This window comes from Brachyhypopomus gauderio, chromosome 5, assembly GCF_052324685.1.
Source record: "Brachyhypopomus gauderio isolate BG-103 chromosome 5, BGAUD_0.2, whole genome shotgun sequence".
Lineage (NCBI taxonomy): Eukaryota > Metazoa > Chordata > Actinopteri > Gymnotiformes > Hypopomidae > Brachyhypopomus > Brachyhypopomus gauderio.
The window spans coordinates 34418999-34445125 of record NC_135215.1 but is presented as its reverse complement, the minus strand read 5'-3'; the positions used below and the strand labels follow the sequence as shown (position 1 = coordinate 34445125).

Genomic DNA, 26127 nt, shown 5'->3' with positions numbered 1-26127 from the left:
TTATATCTCAAAGGGAGGGAAGGAGAACATGAAATATCATCAGCATAGAAGTAATATGGGAAAACATGCAAAAAAAAATTAACCTCACAGAGAGAGTTTGTTATAGAGCCTTATGAGACTCTCTTAGAGCACTGAGCCTCATGAGACATTAGTGTGGTCTGTATAGAGCAGATGTGGACATGTTAAGGCAGCAGAAGGGGGTGACCCATGTTATGTAGAAGTAGGAAGAATGACAGATTAAAAAAAAAAATTTCTTTGAAAAAGGGTGGCAAAATCATCAGTAGTGAGGGAAGATTGTGATGGAGGAGGGGAAGAACAAAGGAAAATATGTTATGGATGAACATGCAGGTGCTGCCAGCTTTTCTTGTAGAGTAATCTCTCGGCATCAGTCACATCAGAGGAGAACTTTGCCAGAGGAGCACAACAGGAAAGATCAGTGCAAGTTTGGGATTTCCTGCAGTTTGTTTGAGCTGCTTTCAATTCTCTCCAGTCGTTATGCAGGACGTTTGATGACCATGGAGCTGGGTGAGAAGACTTTTTTGGTGTCAAAGATAGAGGGAAGAAGAGATTAGTGGATGACAAAAGTGAAGAGAGGAACATGTTAGTGGTAGGTTTGAGTGCGGGAGAGGAGGAGTCTGTGTGGTAGGGATGTGAGGATGAAAGGAGACATGGAATGGAGGTTGAAGCAGGGGGGTATGAGTAAATGGTAAGAATAAGAAAGGTTGAAGTACACCAAGTGATGGTCTGAAAGGTGGAGTGGGAATACGCTAATGTCTACATCCAAGGAAGTTCTGCTCAACACGGGATCCAGGTCATTGTCGCCTTTGTGAGTCAGAGGGCAGTTGTTGACAGCCAGGTCAAATAAGTATATCAGAAGGAAGACGCAGGAGGACTGAGGGTTTTGAAGGGAAGGTTGAAGCCTCTAAGGAGAGTAAGCAGGGTTCCAAAAGAAAGGGAAGAAGAGAGCACAGCTTTTCTTTGAAGATTCCTAGAGGCCAAGGCGGGCAGTAGATAACACATTAAGACTCACTCATATCCCTATTTAATTACAAACAATTTAGGTAATTTATTTACCCATATTTTCATTTATACTTAAATAATTACACCTGCGACAGCATACATTCTTGTTATTTTATTGCAGTAAATCAGAATGGCATTTATGAAAGAACCAAAACATTCTCACCTTTCACAGTTTGACATTGGGGTCTCGATATATAAATAAAATTTACGGTTTAGTGTTAGGTGTAGCATATACGGTCATGCTCTGTCTTCTTAAATAATGTCTTACTTGTCCTCCTCTATGGACCTTAATGTCTGTGGCACAGCCACAGATTTGAAAAAGTGCCACTTGGAACATAAAAGGTTCATCTAAGGATTCGGTGGAAATAAATAAAAAGGTACTTGTGAAACAATATTTCCTATAAGCAACTAAAAGAATAAAATCTAAACCTACAATTTTTTGATTATCATAACTTTTCAGACCTGCAAACATGTTGGCCAAAGCTCATTTACATCATTACGGGTCATTCTCCCCCAAAACAAACAAAAAACCACCCACACTTTTGCCTAATCTTTAAAAAGCATAAATGCAGAATGTGTAAAAACAACTCTTCATAACCCAAAACAGCCAAAAAATGAAGGTTCACAGTGGTCTCAGTCTTCATGCATCCAGCACTTCAGATTTTTCATACTTTGTACTTTTCTTTTGCTTTGTCACTCAGTACACAGATGTGCTGAGGAAAATACAAGATTCATACAATAAAGTGTTTTGCATATAAAATAAATGTTTTGCAAGTAACATATTGATGTAACTCTAATTTACTTACACTGAGATCCCTGAAATATTCGTTGTAGTCTAGAGCATATCCCACCAGGTATTTATCTGGAACCTCGAAACCAATATCTGAAGGGAAAAAAAGGATTAAAATGTTTAAAAAACAAACCTATACAGTACTGTTAAAATCCAGACAGGATTAATGTACATTTTCATGTACATCATTTCATGTACAATGCCCAGCAGTGTTTTCGCATTACAGAAACAAGTAATAAATGCTATAATTTTCTAAGTGGAATTATTAGAAATATGAAACCAAGCATGTGAAAATGAATCTCGTAATGGCCCCTTATTTCCATTGCTGGCTATTGATTAGTTGGATGGATTGAGAACTGAAACTACTTTAATACCAAACCCAGAAGGCAGAGGTCAAGTGACACCATCATCTGTGCTTCCATGTCTAAAGAGCTTACCAGCATGCAGAACACTAAAAGCATTGCATAACCACACCAGGCACAGACACACATTAGCATGTAAACAGACGGTATGCCCAAAAACATGAGCAGAGGTTTTTCTTTTGTCAGTGTAAAATTGAACATTTATAAAATAGGAGAAAGGGACTCACAATCGGGTCGGTAACCCGAGCTTCTTGGTGTTCTTTTCACAAGTAGGCTAAGATCGATTAGAACAGATTATCTGTCAACATTGCTTCATATAAAATCATGTAGTGCCCTAGCAGAGAAACTTAGTCATTCATGCACAGTATATAGGCCGTCTACCAGTTATATTTGTTAATAGTGACATGTGGCTTAAACACATGTATTGTATTGAGCCAATTCATGTCCTGCACCTCATGTTGAGTCCCTGAGTAGACACACCAAGGGATTCTGCTTATTGTTTTAGATCTACACAAAAAATTCTTTAAAAGGTTCTTCACCTTATGGAAAAACATGCCATTTGTAATAGGTATCATGCCCCAAACAGTACATTAGTGAAATATAGCTAAGAAAATGGCAGTAATCCCCTACCTGGCCACTTTGACCATTTTGGGGTTACAGTCATGTAATAATGCCAGCAAAGTTTCCATAGTCCTTCCTGTCTCTACAATATCCTGAAATTAAATAAACAATGCTGAGTGACGTTATTTTTGTATTACCACATTATGGAATTTAATAATTAATAATTTCAGTAATATTTTTTAGGTTAAAATATTCAGAATGACAATATGGGTCATCCTCTAACAGTATGATTAAAGTATAACTTGTATGAAAATTTACATCTGATTATATATGTACATATTAATGAAAGTACAAGCTTACCTCAACAATTAGAACATTCTGTTAAAAGTGTGAAAAAATAATTAAAACAATAAAACCACATGGGGGAAATTCACAAGTTACCCAGATAAAATCAAAGCTCAACTCACCTTCCCAGTAAGAGTAGACAACTCATCTCCTCCAATAACTTTTACACAGTTTGTCGACTGATCATTCTGAGAAATGAGAAGATTTGGGGAAAGTAATATTTTAGGGCACCAATTTTCCAGTTCAAGTTTCAGTAATTCAAACTACACCAGTTGGAGATAAACTGTGTACAGCAGCAGAACTAAGAGGAGCAGCACAGGAGTGAGAGCCCAACAAGGTCATTATGAAGCCGTGTGCATCACAAGCGTTCAGGGTTACAACTGAACATAAATCACTTGAATTTACAATAGCCACATGCAGGAAGTGATTATCATAGCCTGGAAAACACCACTGTGCCAAAAAATTAAGGTAGATGTGATGAAGGCTGCTGCATGTCTCTTTGCACCGATATGTAGCAGAAGTCAAGAATTATGTTTATTCTATACATAAAAAAAAAAGTCACAGAAAAAACTATAGAGCTAGTCTTGCAAACATCTTCAGAAAGTCACAAACGCCATGGCTTTGAACTTCACCCAATTAGGCCATATATATTACCAAACCAATAAAAGACATAGGAGTATAATAAATGACAAAACTGTCGCATCAAGAAAAAATGCAGAAGAACTAGTTAAATTCTGTATTCCCCCGCAGAGAAGCTTTAGGATTTTCAAGATGGCACAAGTAAAATTGACAGGATCCGACTGTGAAGGAATGGGGAGAGTGTTTCAGAATTGGCACTCACAGAGTAGCTCTTTAACCTAATGAAATCCACAGTCAACGGCACAGACTTATCGCTGTTCTGATTGAGTGCCTTAATGTAATCCATCAGGTCTGCAAAGAATTTATACCCTCCTTTCAGCACACAGAGTGCCACAATATGGTGTCCTCCCATATCACGAACAATATCTCTGGCTAGCCGCTCGGTCCTGGAGAAAAATTAAGGGGAAAAACTAAATCATGGATGTATTCATTTACCAGAAGAACCTGGTATATGCACAAGAAACAAAGTTATTTCCAAAGGACATTCTCAAGGAAATTTGTTTAGCAAATTTTTTAGAAATGCAGAATTCAAATCACATGCTTATCCTGTGGTCTTACAAAGAAGGGCCTATGGATCTCAGACACCACTAACTAAATATAATGTATGAACACAAGGTCTTTTGTCAAGCCCAGTTTATCCAGGGTCATGTCATTAGCACTCGTGTAGAGGGGTAAGCAGGGCACATGGGGGCAGGGCTGATTGATAGTTGTGGTCCCAGGAGGAGACCAAAAGATCATAAGGATAATTTATTATAACAACATTTAAAAATAATCCTATCCCCTGGCCCCTGAATTTTGTCGTACACCACTGGTCATTAGCCCAATATTGAATCATAGCACTCACTGCCCAAATATGTTCCTCTTTATTTTCAAATCAAGCATCTTATTTAGGAAGACTAAGGATAATACTTTTCCTCACATAGCTTCACTTTGAAACATGCCAATTCACGTGTCAAGTTATTAAGGAGCAGTTTGCAAGGAAACTCACCGATCTTTTATAAGACCATTGGGAATTATAACGCTATCTAAATCTTCTTCATAATGTTTTGGTACACAGAAAAGACTCAGTTCGTGGCCCTTGTCATCATCAAATATCTGTAAAGATAAAAAATACAGATTCGTGGCTTACAACCTATTAACATGCACGCGACCGTCTTGGGTTTATGAATCTTTATTATAGAATTCGCACTGACAACTTTAAGGTCTGTCCCTCGGGAATAAATCTATGATAAAAGATACACATGTGAAAAATGCAGAAATAACAGGTGCATGTAAAGGTTAGCCAAAGTCAATTAACAACAGCCTTCACTCTGTAAGAAGCTTGTAAGTAAATTAAGTAGTATACGCTGAATCGCAGCTGCTCTAACCAGCAGCGTCTCCCGGTAAACTCACTTTGCTTATAAGCAGTTTGGTAGGTGCGCAATGTTTCACTAATTACGTGCGTGTATAATAAGAATATAAGCGCTGGTGAAGGTCAGCTAAACCAGATCTGTTCAAGTGATCATCGTCTATAAAACAAACTCATGATTGATGTAGTTTAGCCTACACATAACGCAAACGAGATCAAATCTGCTACCACACCTTAAGTGGTTGAAAAGGCTATTTAAGCTGCGTTTGTTTAGAGCTAGCCTATGGCCTACCGACCCCCGCATTTTCTAGTAAAAATTACAGGCTTACCCCTGTCACAGCCAGAACATGAAACGCACGTTACCTCCAAATAAGTGGCCATTCTTGAAGGTTTGTCCTTGAAGTACTCTACGGCGATGTTTGTGGAGTCATGCCTGTGGAGTGGGTGGGAGAGGCGGGCTGTGTTGAGCCCGTGTTCACACTGACGCCGGTGCGACGCTGCCGTTTTAATCCCTTACGTCACAATGCATTTACCTATTAATCCGATTAACACGCAGCATCATCTACACTCACTACTGAACACCGCATTCAGCGACTATCGGTTACACACCATGTAAACCACTGGTACCAATAAACCTTAGGAAAATGTTAAACGGCACTTTGTTGTTGAAGTTTGAACAGATTTTAATATATCATTTTTTAGTAAAAACTTTTTACTATTCCATTTTTCAATTGACAAAAGATTCAAAAGCGGTTTCTTTCGAAACTAAAATAGGAATCGCAAAATATACACGTGAAACAGAATTCTCAAAACAAGCGACAGAAGAAAAAAAAATTCAGATCTATCTTTATTATATAGATAGCAGCACGTTTTACAGAAATATAACTGCAAGAGTATACAAATGTACTGTTTAAAGCAAAATACAGGTATATTTATGTTAAATGTTTTACTTCACATGAATATTCACACAATACTTAGACACACTCATAAGTAAACCGTTATCCCTATGACTTCAAAGTAACATTCACAACAAATCAAAAGCAAAACATAGTAAAAATGCATATGAAGAATGAAAAAAATTAAAAAGCACTCATACATACAAAGCACACAGACTGCTGGTGAGTGTGGTAAGCACTCGGCGATTGCTGTCAGAAACCATTCTGCACTGTGCCTCTCTCCTTTTTTTGGATGAGCCAAAAAAAAATTCTGCCCTGTACCTTCTTATGCCAAATCGCAAAAGAACCAATATATTTTTTTAAATCTTAAATAAAAAAAGGGGGGAGGGTTAAGCTGCATAGCAGTTTCATGATATAAAGCACAAATGCACCAAATATCTGCATTTGATCAATTAGTAAACACCACAATGACAACTAAAATCTCATTAGAAATCTTGCAGTTTTTAACTTTTGGATCACTTCAAAGATGAACTACAAACTCCAAAAGGTCTAATTAATTACAAAGGTACTTTAGTTATAAGGGGAAACGGCTTGCAAAGGCACAAAGTACTTCCAATAAAGTAGCACATTACAATGGGAAATATAATAAATATGTGTAACCTAATTAAAAACTTTAGTTCTTAAATGATGAACTGTGCAGAAATAATCTGCATTTGTTTCTGCTTCTCCTGCTAGGCATGAAGTATAACATTTGGACCCAAGCTGGAACATTGGTACTCAAAATTAGGAACTCGCAGATAAATATTTAATCCAAAAAGACCAAAAAGTTTTCTGCTGCCATATTCTAAGAAAAAGGTCTCCTCTTAATTGGTCCTTAGGTAGATGTAGTGTGAATCTATATTTCTACATCCCAAAGTAAAAGCACATTCTTTCACTCTAAAATCAGAGTTACTACTTATTTATATGGCTTTGCATGGAACATATGTTCCAAATCAGCCTGTGTATTCTGTAAAAATCTCTGCTTGTCAGGTCTAAATTGATGTCATTTGAGTTCCATGTCACACAAAATCTCTGCTTAATAACACAGTGATGGGATTTGTAAAAAGCAGTGTCATCAATGTCTGTCATAACTCGATGCATGCAGTACAGTACAGCAGAAGGGATTCATCGTTTTAAAATGTACACAGTACATTTAGTAATTTATGTCTTATAAAAATACTGTATGTATGGCTCACTTAATACAGGTGAGATTACATGTTACTACAAAGACAGCACAATGAAAAACAACTAAACAGTCTTTACAGATTGTGGCAAGTATTAAATACATAATTAGAAAATAAATGATTACACAATGGACAAGTACAGGAAATGATCAAAGATAAATAAGCAATAGATGAAGCAAATGTGTTCAGATTTTTTCTTTAAAGAAAAAATATATAAACTTGATATTTACTAGATAAACAAGTAAATATTTAATCAATTTACTTTTTCAATGTCAGTGCAAAATCTGTTTACAGAAATGAATATACTGACAATTTTTGAAATCTAGTCTTCATTCAGCAAAGAAATGTGAGGCTTTTTAAAGGAGTCTGTCTATGAATCTGATTCTTAAAAAAATTGATAAACACATGGTCATGTAACAATGCAAGTTATGAAAAATGTCTCCCAAAATGATAAAATAATCCATGATTATTGTCACGTTAACAGTGTGAACCTTTAGGAGTGAGGCATTCACTAATATCAGTCCAAATGGTGACAGCAATGACTATGTAAACGATGTAGCACCACTAGACTAACGTGTTAAATGAATTCTGTACAACTTCAGTTACCATGTCCAATCTATAAACAAAACAGATGACTCACCTTTCACATTAATAAATCTTTCCAGCAGCTAGTGCTCAATAGAAAAAAGTATGTCTAATACATTGGATTGACCTTCATGTAACATAGTACAAATATCTATACGCTCCGTTTGCTTCTACTCAACACACAACACAAACATCCTGGTCACAATGCATCATGGGCACGCATGTGTATCGCTTGGTTAACAATCCTGAAACTTTCACTTTGTTATTCTTTACAGCTTCAGTCTAAACAGATCAAACTATTTGTGCATATGGGGCACAGCAGATGACAAATTAATAAAAGTCTTTCAAAGAACCTAAATCTGCCACCACTGTTTTTGATTTTCTGGCTCGACACCGACAGTTCAAGTCTCTACTTACCATAGGACTGATTTGGCTTAATGAGAAAAGGCTTCTTCCATCAAAACCGCCACACCCTCTCACTGTTAGAGCACAATGGGAGTTTCAGAAGGATCTACTAGGCTAGTCTGTGGATGTATCCAACACAAAAGTGTTAGATTTTAACATACATATACACGAGAAATTGGTACACATCTCCCAGCAGGAATGACTAAAGATGGATATCTGCATTATAAAATGTTTTTGATGGTAGACCAGAAAAAAATCTTACATACATACAACTATATACAGTAGATGTTACATGTTGTATGGATGAAAGGTGAGCATACTACACAACTGTCTAAAAACATTAAACATGGCTCGTTAAATAGTTTATGAACACAGAGAATGAATGTGACTCGTAAAAAATAGAGGACCTTTTTGAGAAAGTTTCACTAAATGCTATAAAAACAGACTCTGCAAACAGGCGGATACAAACGGCTTGAAAACCTCAAAGGGAGTTCCTCCTTTCAGAAGCTCCATAAAGTGCTAAACATGCCATCTAAACATTCCTAGACAATGTATCATTCGAAGTGGTTGATTTAAGTCGTAGTTTCTAGATTTGTGTCAGTTTATTAGATGGAAAATGTTTAACTAACTCAGTATAAAATATGCTGAAAATGGCCACACAACATTGCTGAGATGAACTGTATTGACAGGTGACATGAGGCGGACTTGCCGGAACATTCATTGGCCCCAATTATGTGGATCTATAAACATCCCAAAAGACAAATGTGATCATACCCACCTGTATTAGCAAACATAATCCAGGAAAAAGAAACACATTAACAAACACACACAGATCCTCCATCGGGTTGTACAACACATTACACTCACATCTACAAGCTCAAAACTTGAGTTCAAGGAGGCTTAACAAGATGATATTTCAAAGTATGATTACTGGTCTAGGAAGTCCCTGGGAAGCGTCTTCCCTTGTTCCTGAAACTGCTCGAGTAGTTTGTCAATCTTCTCATTGATGTTGTTTGACTGCTGGTCCAATAAAGTGTGAATCTGTGTGCTAGCGTGGAGCTGGCCCTGGTTGTGATCTACTGCAGCATGCCCCATGGTGACAAGCTGATCTGTCAACACAGGACCAGGAGGGTTTAAGAGCTGGACACATTTTGACAAAGATATGCTTTCTGGTAGGCTTTAAAGCAGGAGTGTCAAATTAATTTTCACTGCGGGCCACATCAGCATAATCGTTACCCACGGAGGGCCATATGTAACTTATAAATGTACCTACTCCTTAATATTAAATACCTCTGAATTTATTACTTATTCAAGTTACAAATATTACAGATATATTTGCGTAAGAGTAAAAAAGTTTGCTTGTTGCTGTTATTATAACATAAATCCTTTAAATTTGTTAGGTTATGAAACCCATATTACTCCATCAATCAACGATCAAACTATACAAGTGAATAAAGAAAAATGTATCAAATATATCACATTTACTTTGTTCAAAACTTGAAATATCAAATTACTGTGAAAATAGCAATTGTGCTTCAAAAACGCTCCCTCTGAAAAAGACTGAAGCGCGGCGATTTCTTTAGCCACAACAAAACCAGCTTTTACTGCCGTTTCGTTTGTGAACACATTCTGTTGCGATCGCAATTTGCTTTTTAATTCTTTGACAATTCGTCGTTTTTCTTGATGGCTAATTTGCCATACTTAGCTCAGTGTTTGGTCGTAAAATGCCGACATATATTGTACTCTTTGACAACTGCCATCGCTTCATACCCGTTTTTCTTCTTGAAGCGCAAACATCGGTTTCCCATCTTTCTTGAAACACCCTTCTATCTGCATCGATGTTTCTCTTCTTGGACATTTTGGGATCATTATTTCTATTCCCCAATTATACTTATTGGGAAAATCGCATCGATATGGAAACACTGCAGTGTCGAGATGCTGTCACTTCGCGGGTAACAATTGTGGGAAATGTAGTTTTTGCTCACTTTTACTTCTTTTTTTATTTTGGACAATTTGGCTTTTTAAGCTCTCGCGGGCCACATAAAATGACGCGGTGGGCCACATTTGGCCCATGGGCCTTGAGTTTGACACCTGTGCTTTAAAGCAAACCCATGTGAATAATGCACATTAACAGGTGCAGTGTATAAGATTTAGGTAGATCTATGTTGTGATGTCATGTTTCTACAGTAGCACAGAGTAGACAAACCAGAGAACCCAGGTTGACTATTTAGCAGAAGGAAAAGTAAGGGAGGGTGAATCCTCTATGTCAAAGATGCAAAAACATGATGCAGAATGAAACCGGGACAGATGACAAACAAAAAACAACGATAAACACTTGTGTGGCCAAATGTTTCCAGAGCAACACTGAGGCTGCCTGCTTTCTGCCTGGACAGACAATATAGCATAACAATCTAAATGCATTTTGTTGTTTGATAGTTTTAGCTACAACATTGTAATGAGCACCATCACAAGTTCCTTTTCCAAATCTAATTGCAACCAGGACAATACTTTTACATTTATGCACCAAAATATATTTTTGTTCATATTTTGACAAAAACACCCTGGTGACATTACATAAATGAAAGTGATTGTTAAACAATATGACTAAAATAGCTTTTTAGTACTACTTTGCTAAATTTACCCCGTGTTAGTGTGCAAAGCTACAGTGAGCTCCTCCAATGCGAACAAAGTAAGAATAATATCTTAAATGTAAGACATAACATAATTTAACAGACTAAATAACTTGACATATGGCTACTCAATGCAGTTCTATATAATGTTATTATTTTTGATGTTTCTTGGCATCTGATGGCCACTGTAGATTCTTTTACATACTTGGAAAGGAAAGTGTGAGGAAAGAGTATTCAGTTGGTCGTAATCTGCAAGTTCACCACTAGATGCCACTAAATCTTACACACTGCCTCTTCACGGATCAAAGCATTTTAAAAACAACTTTTATCAAAATGCAATGGTGGTTGTGAGAATCCTAGAGCTCGTCATAATAAAGAACACTTACCTGTAGGGATCTCAAACAGAAATAGGCCTGTTTGTCCAGGCTGCCCAGACTGGTTGAGGTTGCTCCCAGAAGCTGCCTGAAACAGTGGATCAGGGGTCTGTTGATTGGAGGTTGAGGTGGGGCTCTGCAACCCTCCAATTGCCACTCCAGCCTGTCCACTAAAGATGGCTGCTGCCGCAGCAGGCTGAGGCATCTTCTGGGTGCCTACAGCACTTTGCAAGGCTGACATGGCTGCCTGTGGCAAAAAAATGTTGACAGCAGCTTGTTCTGTAGAAGGAACGGAGGCAACACCACTAGCACTTGGCACAACCTGCATAGGTTGCTGGTCCTGAAAAAGCCCTGGCTGAGTTGAAGGCATACTGGCGGACGGATCACCCACGACAGAGCTTTCGTCTTGGAAGGACATGGGCTCTGATGAGTCCTGCTGGGCCACGGTTACCAGAGTGGCTTGGGGGAAAAGAATCTGTGGGTTTTGAGTAGGCTGAGCTGAAGGTACAATAGACTGGTTTGTGGAACCGTCAACTGTAACGTTTGCAGAGCTTGGGACCACCTGCATGGGCTGCTGGTCCTGAAAGATGTTCTGCGGGAGCGGATCTCCTCCAAGTGGTCCCTGGTTCTGGCCACTGAATAAGAGAGTCTGAGGCAGGTCTTGAGAGTTAATTGGAGTTGCACAGAACAGCAAACCAGTCTGTGGTTGCTGCTGACCCTGGCTTTGGGATATTGCGGACATGTTCTGGAAAAGGGAGGCTTGCTGGGGAGTCTGTATTTGCTGTGGCTGAGAAGCCTGTTGCTCCATTGAAGTGGTCAGTTGGGGCTGTCCCTGGAAAAGGGAGACTGCCTGTGGTGCTGAAGCCGATGTCTGCATGGGTGCAAGGAAGGCGATCTGTTGCTGTTGCTGATTGGGGGTACTGTCCGCCGTTATCTGGCCCGGTAGAACGCCTTGAGAAATGAACAGTGTCGCAGAGGACGCCTGCTGCTCAGAAGATAAATTAGTGGTTGTAAGTAACGACATCGTGTTGGGAAATATAGCGGGCTGGACCTGGCTAGACTCGGAGGTGCTAAAGAGTGCCGTCTGTGGGTCCTGCGTTTCAGTCATAGGGGAGTGGCTCTGAAACAGCTGCTGGGGAGGGGAGGACTGGGAGGGCGTCTGCTGGAGGAAGCTGGACGTTTGAATAGTGAGCAGCCCTCCTGCCTGTTGGAAAAGTGCTTGCTGCTGTGCCTGCTGACCTGGGTTCTGGAGGAAACCATCAGATGGCTGCGAAAGGGTGCCATCTGTCTGCGTGGCACTCGGAGGTTCAGACATCTGATTCGGCGGTACGCCAGAGAAACTCGGCGTGCACTGCATGGGGATTTGTGGCTGTAACAGTTCTGACTGTAACCGTTTTTGTAGATTTTCCAATACTTCCTGATGTTGCTCTTGCTGAAGTTTCTCCAAATTATTCTGATGATGTTGCTGCTGTTGTAAATTATCAAATACTTTCTGATGCTGCATACTGACGAGAGAATTTTGTTGCTGGATGTTCTCGAGGACTGTCTGGTGCTGCAGGTTTTCCAGAACTTTGTGATGCGACTGCTGCTGCAAGTTCCCAAGAGCATGCTGCTGAAGGTTCTCAAAAACCTTCTGCTGCTGCTGCAGATTCTCCAAGACCGTCTGCTGCCGCTGGAGATCCACAAGTGCTTTCTGATGCTGCTGTTGTAAATTTTCTAAGATGGTGTGTTCTTGATGCTGCTGCTGTTGGTTGGTCAGTGTGTTCTCGTTGCCTCCGAGCCTTAAACTGTTCATGTTTTCTTGGACATGTTGCTGCAGGCTTTCGGCAGAAGGATTTGGACCATAAAGCACAGAGTTAAGCTGCTGCTGCTCCTGTAGCTCCCTTACGGCCCTTTCCAGCTGTGCTACCTCATCCTGAGGTAACAAGGTCTGGACCTGGGCCTGCTGGGACGGAGGAGGCCTCGACTCCATTCCCACCACCACCATTCCAGTGCCGTCTGGACTGCTGTCTTCTGGTGACAAGGTCTCGGGGGTTTCCCGCAAGAACTGTTGAGGGACCTGTGTGGGCACAGGCTGAAGAACCGTTGTGTCTTCTGACAAGGACACCTGAAAAGATGCTGTGGGGGAGATGTCCCGATTCTGGATTGCGGTAAGGGGTTCAGGAGGTGCAAAAATCGGAGGTGCAGACTGCTGAGAGTGAACAGGTGGCAGAGGCACTGGGCTGGGAAAGGATTTACTACTAGTGGGGAGGACAGTTGTGATTTCCAAAATTGGCTGGCTTGAATTGAGCATCTCTGCAGGCTGGATAAAATAAGAAAATTAAGATTAAACATGCTGTATATTTTATACTGGTTACTAAAATGCACTTCTTAACAAATAATTCGCAGTAAACCTTATAAATGTTGGATGTTGCAGGGTTAGTGGAGACTTCCATTGGAGTGACTTCTTCGCGTTTAACTATGGATATCATTGGGGCCATCAAAGTGCTGTTCAGACTGCTTGTCCCAGATTGCACAGCTAAAATCAAAGTGGAAACTAAATTTAAAAATCCATATGCAAATACATGCGCTTTTGATTAAGCAAAAAAGAACAGTATCACAGTATGATGACGTTCTCAGAACATCACACCTTCTATCTGGTCTTCAAAAGTGCAAGGGTTGGCCGCAGCTGGTAATTCTGACTTGACGGATATGTCAACTTTTTCTGCATGACAAAAGTGTGATTTACATTATCAAAAATATAGTAATTATCCATAATAATTAATTCCAAGCTGCAATTAGGCACTGTGGCATTAAATACAATGTTCATAGGTTACAAACAATAAATTTATCAAAATACTAAAGAATATACATTACTCTTAGATTTGTAAAACTGAATTCAAGAACCAGCCAGTCAATGACACAATGGAACATGTTCTAAGCATTGGTATTGATATTGATTAGATTTTCTATGCTAGCAAAAATTGAAAGCCACGTGGATGCCTGCCCAATTAGAGAAACTCCTACACGTATTTAAACGTATTATTTTAACGAATCGGTATGTGGCATAAATTAGACAAAGACAAACCTATTTACAATCCTTGATTGCGGCCATAAAACACATCTAGCTCCAAGCTTCTTGTGCCCAGCTATGAACCTTTGTACTTGTGTAAGTAAACTATGTATTTATCTTTGGCCAATAGCAATCAAAAACAGCAAAATCCAAATGCCCCTCTCTATTCATTTGCAATTAACTGCCCTGACAAACTCCAGAAGAGCATAAATCATACATTTGCTTAATTAATTAATGTTATCCTAATTAACGTCTCTACAAACCTTGCTGAGGAGTATAGGTGAAAGGCTGTAGTTCATGTGTTCTCCCTGCATTGGTTACCACAGAGATACCAACTGATACAGGTGACGTCACTGTCAAGTCACGATAAGGTGGCACCTTCACCACAAGATGATTCTGATTGAAATTAGAAATGTAAATTAGTCCAAAATGTGCCCACCATTAGAAATAATAATAAAAATTAGTGCTGTCAATTCCAGGTGCCGCGATTAAAATTCCTCACCAGGATTTTGCTCAAGTTGCTAGATTTTCTAATTAGCAATCCAGGTAAAATTAGTGGAATCAACACAATCCAGGAAGCCTGAGCAAAATCCTGCGGCACCTGGAATTGACAGCACTAATAAAAATACATTTGTTATTTGGCTGGCTGCACCTACTTGATGGAAAAGCTCCATATCAATCTCTGCTTCAGCCTGCCATGAGCTGTCATCTGAGGCAATGATGTAAATGATCGCATGACCAGATATCATATGAAACATTTTCTAGAATGATATTTTTCTATAAACACAAATTCATGTGTTTTTGTTTTGCTTTTAGCAGTACCTGTAACATTTTCCTGAAAAATAACTTTGGTTCCTTTGAGGAAGTTCTTGCCAATAATGAAGATCTCCTCTCCTCCAGTCACTGGGCAGCTATGAAGGCTCTTCTTGAGAATTTCGGGCACTCCAGCAGGTTGTGCTGAAGATTAGAGAACAAAATATACATGAACAATCTTTGGAACAACGCAGTAAACAGCTTTCAAGCCCAGCTATGTACCTTATCCTACAACACAATAAGCTGAACAATGAGGCTACACTCTATTGGCATCTTTTAGAGAGAACGTGAAGAAACTCACTACAGAGGATTGGTGAAGACGGGATCTGCAGGGTGAGGATGGATCCATCTGGTCTGGGAATGTTGACGCGGAATGCCAGCCGTGCCCGCGTGCTCTTCTTCTTGGACCCAGCCACTCCTATTCGGGCTTCAACGTCTGCATTCCTCAGTTTCAATATGCCAACACAGTCCACACTGGAGAATTGTGTAATCCTGGGATTAGTTACAGTCCTGCATAATCTTAAACAAATCATTGTACTAGAAAAATGCAGCCAGACAAGAAGAAAACAGGCCCTTACGCCAAGGTCATCGAGTTGCTGGGTTCAAGGTTCACTTCAATAACTGTGGTCCCCTCAATGTCGACCTCCTTACAGGCCGTCGTGTTACGCCCAGTCACTCTGCAGGCTTGATAGAAGCCGTGAGGCTTTATGCGTCCGGCATCATTAGCCACAAACACTTGGAGTGTGACTGGTTCATTCACACCCTCTATCTAAAATAAGACAACAACGCACTCGTGAACACCTACTTTCACATTACGACTGAACTACAGCTGCTGAGGTTTTCATCAGAAAAAGGCGTTTAACACAATTCTAAAAATAGAAGTTTGTAAACACGTTAGTACTTTGACGGTAGGGAAGCCTTGCTGCGTGCGGTCTTTGACTGATCCTCTGCTTCCTTCCGTAAGGTATCGCGCTCTGTGTTGAGGTTCGGGCTGGACCAAAATCTTTAGTTCCTTTCCTTCACTTTTTGGAGGATACTGCAATGAAAGAAGACTCCCCTTCTGACCGCCAGCCACATCGGAGCTGCTACTGGGAACATGAGAAGGGGACTCAATATCAGTGTGTGACAGATCAGACTGCAGCACCACTTACAAATCATGTGCACACTCGCGGGTGAGAAAAATATAAATAGATTAATTCTAAATGATTAATCAGATAACATTGAAGCTAGTAAGACATTCATTTGTAAATTTAAAATATAAATCTCAAATGCCATTATGTCCGATGAGGGCTAATACTACCCATACTCACACTTCAGCATGAATCAATTTAATTGATTAATAATGGTGTATTTAAAAATAATCTTGAAGAAGAAAAAAAAAAGAGGGGGGGGGGGGGGCTTTGCACTATTATGATTGCAATGTTGGTACTGACTGTGAAGTAAAGGCCAATGATAATCTGCCTTCTGCAAACATGTGCAATAACCATTTTATAAATGTACAAATGATACAGTTTGCTAATATTTTTGAGTTCATGCTTAGTTATTCTTGTTGAGCCATTTTCAGTAGGTCCAGTTATAAACCTACTTATGAGGCTCTTAGCCACACACACACACACACACACACACACACACACACACTACACCCTCTAACCTCCTTACACCCTCTAACTAAAATAGGACAACAGTATATCCACGAACACCTACTTTCACCTTTTGGCCAAACAGTTGCTGATGTTGTATCAGAGAACACAAGGCTAATAAAAGCACTCCACATATTCTAGCTCAAGACTGTTGCAAAAACATTCCAGGTGGCTGCCTGCACAATGCTGGCAAATGTCAGGAGCAGGAGAGCTGCCATTAAAGGAAACGCTGACCGTTCTAATGACTCTAATACATATGATAATACAGGGAATGTGTATAAGTATAAATAATATTATATACATTTGGATTCACTATAAGAATAAAATTTTTAAAATTGAAAAAAATGTACATATATTCATATTCTGTATATATGAGAATTCTTCAGATGTTACTTTAGTTACAATGCAACAAAGGGTTACCGAGATCTCCCTATTTGCAACACATCAACAAACCATCAAAACCAAAATATCTGGTGATCAAAGACCTATTATACTCATTAACCAATGGCATAGTTGTCTCAGTGTCAGCATAATTATCCTGGCACTGTTTATCTAATTATCTCTGCACTGTTTTCCACAAGTTCTGTGGTGAGCATACGAGACCCAGACAGCTTATTACAAACATAAAAGTTGTGTTATGATACTAATTTGTGTTACATGAACCACTCAGCACATTTGAAGGAAAATGGAAGAAACTCTCAGGCTGCTCCGCTACTCAATCAGACCTGAATCTTATGGTGCAGGGTGTGAGAACCAGGTTGGTTTTGGGAAACCCGGCACTTAAGAATTTAAGTGACTTGAGTTACAACTTTGTTTACATCAGAAGGCTGAATACATGCCTGAATCCCTGCGAACATGTGAGAAAGGAACTGACCTCGCTTTGAGAGTGCTCTTAGCTTCAGAGCCCAGTTGTGAAAGTACAAAATGTGGAGCTTTTGCGCTGTCTGCATCAAACACGTCCATGGTGGCTTCGTCCCTGGCCACGGGTTTGGGGCCGGGCCGCTGGCGGGGCGTGCGCTTGCGGGACTTTCGGGGTACCTCAGAATTGTCGTTGTAGGAGTTGCTGCTCAGCATGCTGAAGTTAGAAACAGAATCATCCATCCATATGCTGCCGCTCTGCTCTGAATCTGGGTTGAGCACCAACTCATCCTGGCAGGACATACGGCTGTCATCCAGCAGGTCTTCTGGAGGCGGCGAGATGTTCAGGACGGTCCGCCGCTTTGAGGGGGTCACCTGGCTCTGGTGGGCTGGGCCTCCAATCCCATCGGGCCCGGTAGCCCCGGTGATGGTAGAAGTTGAACCGGTCTCCACCCCCAGCACCTCTGAAGGGAGACAGGTGTGCAACCTGGAAGACTGCTCTGGAGCTGAAGCAGCAGAGTGCATGCTGGGACAGGAAGAAGCAGGAAGTGCACCACTGTGCCCTCCAGGGGAGGATGAGGAGACACAGGGGGTGGCTGCATCTGTAGTGTGCACAATGTGGAGAATTAATATTGCTTGTTACTACAAAACTGGCTAGCAGTCCCGATCAAGCAGAGAAATTTCAGCATGATAGTGTCAATTCTCCCCCTATTTTCTTATTGATTTCAAAGCAAAACAAGAACAAAAAAAAAACCCAACAAACGACAAAGAGAAAACTAAATTAAAAAATAAATAAATAAAAGAAAGTCAATGGTATTTAGACCCAATTTTTATTTTCCCTTTTAGTAATCAAGACATACATGTTTTTGCACATAAACATCTACTTTATTATTATTGTTTTATATTACATTCTATGGCCCAACTGCCCAAAATCTGAAATCCTGTACCATGTTAAAGTGATCAAGTAAGCATGCGTAAGGCATACAGGGCATGAATAAATGCGCTCAGGTAACTAAGGGTTGGGGTAGGCCACACGGCCTCTCAAAACAAATGCTGGCAATTATAATTCTCAGGTGTCAAATACTGCATGCCAATTGGAGGATTTGGTTGGGACTGAGCGTAGCCATGGAGACAGAATAAACAAGCTTCTGACCTACGAAGCAGAGAACTGCAGACCATTTTATAAGCAGACTCTCCCTGTTTCAGAGGGAACTCCCTGGAATAAAAACGACAAATGACAGCAAAAGAGCAGTAAGTGCTGGTCGTTCAAGGGTCATCCAATGTAGATATCAGCAAATTTGGTCAATAAGTCATTTGTGCACAAATCAATCAGCAAATGCATTAAAGCAGCATCAACTCCAGAGAGCTACCGCTAGCTAGAGTACATGGCACCAAAAATGATTTTTAAAAATTCACCCGGCCAGCTTTAAAAATCGCAGGGTCCCAGCCTCGCAGTGAGACCTCAGCTGGGCTCTAGGTGTCTTCCAACCCTACACTTCACCGCTGCTAGGCAGCCTCTCTCTAAACTTGTTCAATTACCAGTCAGTGTAGGACATGGCTGAGGGAGAACACTGCCACGCTGTAATACAATCTTACAGCACTGCAGTGCTTGTAATGACTAGACGAGGGAGCGTGCAGTCTAATAGGAGGGGGAAATAAACAGCGCTTACGCTCTCCATTAAGCTCCCCATAAAGACGTTACTACACGAGTGTCGGTTACATTTCTGCATGTTCATCACTTCTTAAATGGGCAAAACTAATTGGTGAATGTGTTTTGGGCCACCTCACCTATAACTCGCCATCGGTGGGCGCATGACAGAGTGTCTGGGCTAAAACCAGGAAGCAACTCTTGCTCACTGAGCGCAATAACAGGAAATTCTTTGAACATTTGAGTGGTTCAACTGGGGACATAAACAACTAGGAGGTGGTCAGAGAGCTAAACGGCACATAATTAGTCTGCCACTAGAGGAAATGTGACTTTGAAAAGAGCTGATAACACTGAAAAAATAAATATGCAGATGAGTTTACAAATACTTTTTGGAGAAGCTAATGAATACCATGTTTATGAACTTGATAGGATGAACTGTTGAAAATAAACAAGAAAGTTATAGAATCGGTGGTTAAAAAGGGAAAATGTTTTAAAATGTTAAGAGTGGCAAGGACAACATTCAGATGCCTTTTGGCAGACTTGCACAAGGGGGGCAGAATATAGCAGTACAACGAGTGCTCAGAACCCACTAAGAGTCAGAAAACCTAACGCTTCACTTTTTTTAGGGCATGTGAAGAGATGAGCAGGGAGGGGTGAGGAACGGTGGCGTACCTGAGGCCAGGGCTGCGGGGGGGGGAGGACCTGCCTCTCCTCCGCTCTTCTGGCTCATGCTGTGCTTGTCCTGCGTAGACGGAGGAAGCTGCAGCTCTTTAGGGAGCAGGTCATACACTGATTCTGCAAAACGCACAAGACCACAGAAATGGGTTTTGACGCTGAAAGCATGAGGGAGGGAGCACAAGTTAGTGAGAGTTTGCAGGGTCATGCATAGTCCGTACCCCTAACGCGCAGCCCGTACCCCTAACGCCCAGCCCGTACCCCTAACGCGCAGCCCGTACCCCTAACGCACAGTCCATACACCAGCGCACAGGCCATACCTTATCTATAATAGAATTAACTCCCCATTTATCTTTATGTTATTCTTCTTAACTGAACTTTCTACTTCCCACAGTGTTATAATTCTGCTTGTGGTCTTTTAAGTCAACGAGGGTCATGAAGGGCCATTTTGGTTTCACACATATATCTTATTTGTCAGAATGTGCATTTTACTGATGAAATGACTTACCTGTGAACAGTCTAATACTTTTCAAGAAAGAAAAGCCACCATGCCCTTCTTTGCAGTGTTGCAATCTCTTTGTATCCATCACTTCTATGACATGACTTGAAAATACTAGTACATTAATTTTCTAGTCAGAATTTTTTTAATTAATTTTATTTATATGTGAAATTTATGAACAGGATTATCACTATACCCTTTGACTCAGTATGGGCCAAAATTCAGTATATTACGATGTTAAATATGTATGGTAACTATTGTGGACATTTGACCAGAATCACAAAACAGCCTTGCTTTGTCATCCTCTTACATGCACTGAGAAAGAGAGAGAGAGACCAAATATACTGGCCACGTAATTTAAAGTGGCCCACAATAGATTTAAAAGGCATATGATTGTCTTAAAATGAAACTCGATGCTGCATTGAAGTGTACATTGCAAAATTGTACATAAACTTCATCTCCCACAATGCTTATTGATTTTTGTGACTTGCAAAGTGACTGAATCCTGCATACCGCAACTTGATTGCAGTGTTTCACCATCACTGTTTAACCACTGCAGCTTTCATTTAAAAAATGATGCAGCAGTGAAAGCTAGCTTTATTGTGGCTGAAAACATCACCTGAGCTTTTAATTGTTTCCCCAGAGGGTGCATTTGTGGCCCCACTAGATAGAGTTTAAAAATGTCAGTTTGTCAAGAATCACCATCACAAAGTGGGTTAAGAAACTAGTAGGAAATCTTGACAACACAGCTGGCCAAATAGACACACGCAGACCTACAGCACATCTAACCATCATTATGAAGACACACACAGACCTACAGCACATCTAACCCTAACCATCATTATGAAGACACACACAGACCTACTGCACATCTAACCATCTTTATGAAGAGACACACATAGACCTACAGCACATCAATTCATCTTGATGAGATGTGAAGGCATGATTTCTTTCTCACTGAGAAGCTCTTGGACAACAACTAGGAGGGACATTTTTGACGCGATGGAGTCTGTAAGAACAAAGCCATTACTCTAGGAAATGTCTGTGGGGCTAACCAATGGTGCACCTACACATCCGGCCAGAAAACAGAACAAGCAAGCATCTTTAAAAACCCGAATTAAAAATAGAATAAAATATATTACAACCAAGAACAACCACAGTTTAATATGTGTGCAATTTAATGGTTGTGCTTGTTTGTTTTTATTTTCAGAAGAGGATCAATGGATGTAGATGGTGATCTTGTATCTCAGGTTATTTAACAATAGGTTAAGCAGTAGATACATTTATACAGTCTTGGGTACAAATTTGAGGGCAACCATAAAGCTGAAAATGAGGCAGACACCCCTATACCATGAGTATGACGGACGACCCCCAGAACTTCAAAAAAGTTCAAATACATAGAAAATGAAGGACAGGTGAACACAAACAACTGGCACACATATGTGCGAAGCAGCAACACAAGTTAGCCAACCGCAGCAATATGATGGCACTCGATGCAATGTAACGCACTTAAGGCAAAAGTTTTTATTATAATGTTTAACAAATCTGGCTAGCTGGAATGAGACACACTAACGCGGTCGTTTGGAACATTATACTCTCTAACTAGCTATCTGGTTATGACTGAACTGTACTTCTGCAAAAGAGCATCATACAGCCGAGCATCACGGCATGCTAATCTCCAGTCAGTTCACCGTAGAGTTCTTTATGAACAGTGGTACGACTGTAATGCTGGTACGACAAGAAGCTTTGTCTTTAGCGCATTCGCCAACCATGGTCAGAGGAGGAAATGTGCTGAAACCGCCAGCTATGGATTCTGTTCTCTTCCTTCAAAACGTGAAGTTTGTGAACGCTACGCCGAAAGGCCACTTCACGCTACTGAGCTGGATGTTAGCGTAGCCTTGATGTTCATTATCCCATGGCCTATTTAAACACATGGTTAATTTACTAGCATGAATCATTAGAATTTCCACAAAAACATTCTGACAAACAATATCATTAGTGTATGAGCCTACAGCTGAAATACATTATGAGTTTGTAAATTTCTAACTCAGCTAGAATTTCACGTCTGGATTGAGAAAAACGAAACGCAGCAGAGCTGCTCAGCCATAAATATATGAAATTAAACAGCTTTCATTGTAGTCATAGAAACCTATTAAGTCTAATATATATATATAATGGTTTCTGTCATTTTATAACTATGTTGTGATATTGTAAATAGTAATAAAAATGTTTGCATTGGCACATCTATTTCTGGATAATTTAATTATTTCTCATGGCCACTGAATCTCTCGTTGGAAAAGTCAACTCACACTTGACTAGAAATCACATTATGTAGATGATGATAAATCAGAGCATTGCAGTTTTGACTGAAAAGCTCTATTTTTCACAGCTGAAATGTATGAGTAATGATCACACGGTCTGTTGCATCAACTGCCAAAAAAAAGTTAAGAAAAGATGCATTTGCAATCAAAAGATCTTAAAATTACTATACTGAATAAAAATGTAAGGATTTCAAATCAAAATATGGGGGAGGCATATATTAGGCACAAAAAGTGGAACCTATGCCTTTAGTTATTAATTGGTCACTACATTCATGTTTTACATTACAAAAACATATTTGACGATAATATTTTTGACAGTTTTGTTAGCAGTATATAGCAATAGCAATAGAGGAGTGTGGCTACTGTGATGTTTACATTAAGATGTTTCTTGTTCTTAAACCATATGTTGAAAGCATTGGCGCAAACCTGTCGGTGGCCGTCAGGCACCAGAGCATAGATACATTTGGTAAAGTATAATGATTAGAAACCTGACACATGGCTCTAAACAACCAAGAGGGAAATGTTACAGGTTTTTCCACCAATTCACACAGACTGAAAAATTTACATTTCATCAAGACACTATGAATCAGACGAAGCCATTGGGTGATGCACAACCCTTAGTTAATATCTGTGTGCCTTTGCGGATGATAAAGAAATGCTATATTACCAATTAACAAGAAAAAATGTACATAAAAGCAACTGTTATGATAATGTATTCATAGGCTGATGACAAGAATTTATTTTCATTTTCTTTATCTTTTTTCCCCCCACAAAGGCTGAAGAATATTTCATATTTAATGGCTGGATTTGTACTTTGGCTTTTGGCTAATGGTGCTTTTTCTACTGAAATAAAAGTACACAAGCATTCACAAAGAAACTAATCAAATGCCTGTGAGTGATGTAGTGAGACCACAAAATAAAATGGGTGGTTAGGGGTTCAGTCAGGTTAAGCGTTAGGTGAGTTCAGCTGGCACATACAGAAATGTCCTTCCAGCACAGTCGCTCCTAAACGTCAGTACATGGTGAATACAGGAACAGGTGCCTGAGGGTGGTGTGGTGATTCAGTTCAAAACAGTGTTGGAAGAGCTAAAAATTAGCTTCATTTACTGTAACACATACAGCACATGCAATGTGGTTGTACACGCACAAGTCTTCATATTTTGTCACCTTTCACCATAGGTGGAGTGGGGAGTGGTATCTTTGGCTCAGGACCCAAATGTTCTTTCTCAAAAACCCTAAATTATTATAAAAAAAGGTTAGATTTTTTATTACAGTTTATAGTAATTAAACTCTCATATCAAATCAAATCAAATTTTATTTATATAGCGCTTTTTACAACAGTTGTTGTCACAAAGCAGCTTTACAAGTGCCGAGTCCTAGCCCCCAGTGAGCGAGCCAAGGGTGACAGTGGCAAGGAAAAACTCCTTAGTCCCCTTAGTCTCTCTAACACATAAGTGAAGCAACATTCTCTTACTGGGGAAATACTGCTATGTAAAAAAGCAGATGTTGACCATAACATTGACATGGAGAGTATTGTGTGTGTTGTTTCATTCAGACTGCCACTCCAGTGAGCAAGCTTGCTGGTAGCAAGTCAACTATGCGCATAAGGTTTCTGGAGAGAAGTCAGCTCAGTCACCATCCTGAGAAAGTGGTTCAGCTTCAGCAGCACCGCAGAGGTCAACCGACTGTGACACTTAAGGTAGTAACTGAGAGTTGGTGAAGTGACTAATCTAATGGATTGCTGCTTGCTGCTGCGGTTAGCTCAATAGCTAACGTTATATAGCTAATAACTACAGTAGATACCGCATTGGCGCTTTAGAGATGTTGTACAGATGCTATGATCCGTACAAACTGCTAAAAACTACAAATCTTTGTACTGCTTTTGGGTGTTCTAAGGAAAGAAATGCCAAAACCAAGCAACAGAAATAACATTTCACATGTATGAAGTTCTTTTAGAATAATAACTGTTATGAACATGATGGATTTGATATATGACAATAAGTTATTATTTTAAGATAATAATGGTACTGTACTGCTTCTGTATTAAACTAACTTGACTAGCTGCCTTGACTAGTTAAAAGCCCCCTAGGTGTGGCCAAAGCCCCGGATGTTTACACCTTCTGGCCCCGCCCACGCCCCTCACACCCATTAAAATTCATCGGCGTTTCAGTTCCTACGTTTCTAGTTTTGCTTTTTTGTTATCTTTTACAACACCTGCGTTTGCAAAGCGATTTTAGATGTTATGCCTAAATACAACTGCTTATCACTTACGGCTCAGCATTTATATTTATGATACGTCAATGCTAAAAAAAAAAATCTCAAACAACGTAATGATTGTGTTTTGATGTAGATACATTTGGATGTAACATCTTAGCTGAACGTAACATTTATGAGTATATCGTCAGCTAAGGCCAACTAGAACTCAGTGTCGCGCCTGGACTATATCCAATGGTGCCGTTAATCATTAGTTTATGCATGTCTGTAACAGGTCTAAATCATGTCATATTTAGTTATTACAAGACAGCCGTCCTGTTAAAACCCTTAAATACTAAAGCAGGAGTCTTTCAGCCTAACATGGCTGGCGCTGATCCAGGACACGTCAAGACTGCGAGCGCGTTACTTCTGTAGCGCTGCTATCTCTTCCCTCGTTTAAAACACTACCCGTCACTAACACAAGCTCACTCCCAGGTGTATGTTCCAACGACACCGCCGCCGGCCTCGATACACCGCTAAAGAAGTTGACACGAACACATCACGTGAAATAAATTGTGCTGAAGTTGATGAAAACAAACAAAAAAAAAACCACACCGCCGTTCAACGGCCACAGACGGAACCAGTGCACGCGCACACTGGCTAAACGCGCGAGCTGAACGCGCGAGCTGTGGCTAAACGCACGAGCTGGCTAACGCAGCTAGCAATTCCTGATATGAGGGCGAAGCTAGCGAGATGCATTATAATGAAAAAATGCGGTCGAAACAGTTTAGTGGGTCACAAAACAGTCCAGCAGCTAACAAATAACACCGGCATCACACTTACCTTTTGAATACAAAGATTTGGGAGAATTAAGATCAATATCCGTGCTTAGAAGAGATATAAAATCAGAGGGCATACTAACTTGGCTATCTTATCTAGCTAGCTGGCTAGCCTGGTGCCTCATGAGAGCAGTGCCACGAATGTCTCCCACTCGAAACGGCAAGCTCAATGGGCAGCAGCCGCGGAAACCAAGTTAAACAAAGAAGGACGCGCCGTGTATCTAAACACACATATCCTGACTTATTACAGTGTCCGATTATTATTTGGTCTCTTTAAAAATAAACGTTTCGCGATTTCACCCCATCCATCTGACTAGCTGGCTAGCCGGCCCATACAAGCCATTCACCGTTCTCCCGGACGACTCCGCCCCCTTTGACGCGCATGCGCACACCGCCTGTAGTTGTTGGCGG

General features: G+C 40.2%; 2 protein-coding genes across 6 annotated transcripts; both read right to left on the bottom strand.

Moving 5' to 3' along the window:
• Nucleotides 1-1117: 1117 nt before the first annotated feature.
• Nucleotides 1118-5621, bottom strand: hprt1l (hypoxanthine phosphoribosyltransferase 1, like). Of its 3 annotated transcripts, none has more exons than XM_077007407.1 (9): nt 5395-5615; nt 4706-4812; nt 3920-4103; nt 3201-3266; nt 3094-3111; nt 2803-2885; nt 2400-2446; nt 1827-1903; nt 1118-1733 (listed from the first exon to the last, which is right to left on the bottom strand). In XM_077007407.1, exons 3-9 carry the CDS (start codon nt 4067-4069, stop codon nt 1686-1688), a joined length of 489 nt encoding a protein of 162 aa, XP_076863522.1. In that variant the 5' UTR covers nt 4070-4103; nt 4706-4812; nt 5395-5615; the 3' UTR covers nt 1118-1685. The 3 variants fall into 3 exon arrangements, with proteins under 3 accessions (XP_076863522.1, XP_076863520.1, XP_076863521.1); XM_077007405.1 differs by having other exon boundaries at nt 5429-5613; XM_077007406.1 differs by lacking the exon at nt 3094-3111 and having other exon boundaries at nt 5429-5621.
• A 278-nt stretch (nt 5622-5899) lies between these two features.
• nfat5a (nuclear factor of activated T cells 5a) lies at nt 5900-26127 on the bottom strand. Of its 3 annotated transcripts, none has more exons than XM_077007402.1 (13): nt 25721-26127; nt 19862-19984; nt 17558-18143; nt 15945-16131; nt 15622-15812; nt 15345-15517; nt 15053-15187; nt 14887-14939; nt 14494-14626; nt 13808-13882; nt 13572-13696; nt 11191-13480; nt 5900-9283 (listed from the first exon to the last, which is right to left on the bottom strand). In XM_077007402.1, exons 1-13 carry the CDS (start codon nt 25791-25793, stop codon nt 9102-9104), a joined length of 4326 nt encoding a protein of 1441 aa, XP_076863517.1. In that variant the 5' UTR covers nt 25794-26127; the 3' UTR covers nt 5900-9101. The 3 variants fall into 3 exon arrangements, with proteins under 3 accessions (XP_076863517.1, XP_076863518.1, XP_076863519.1); XM_077007403.1 differs by having other exon boundaries at nt 15945-16128; nt 25721-26125; XM_077007404.1 differs by lacking the exons at nt 19862-19984; nt 25721-26127 and adding an exon at nt 18695-18757.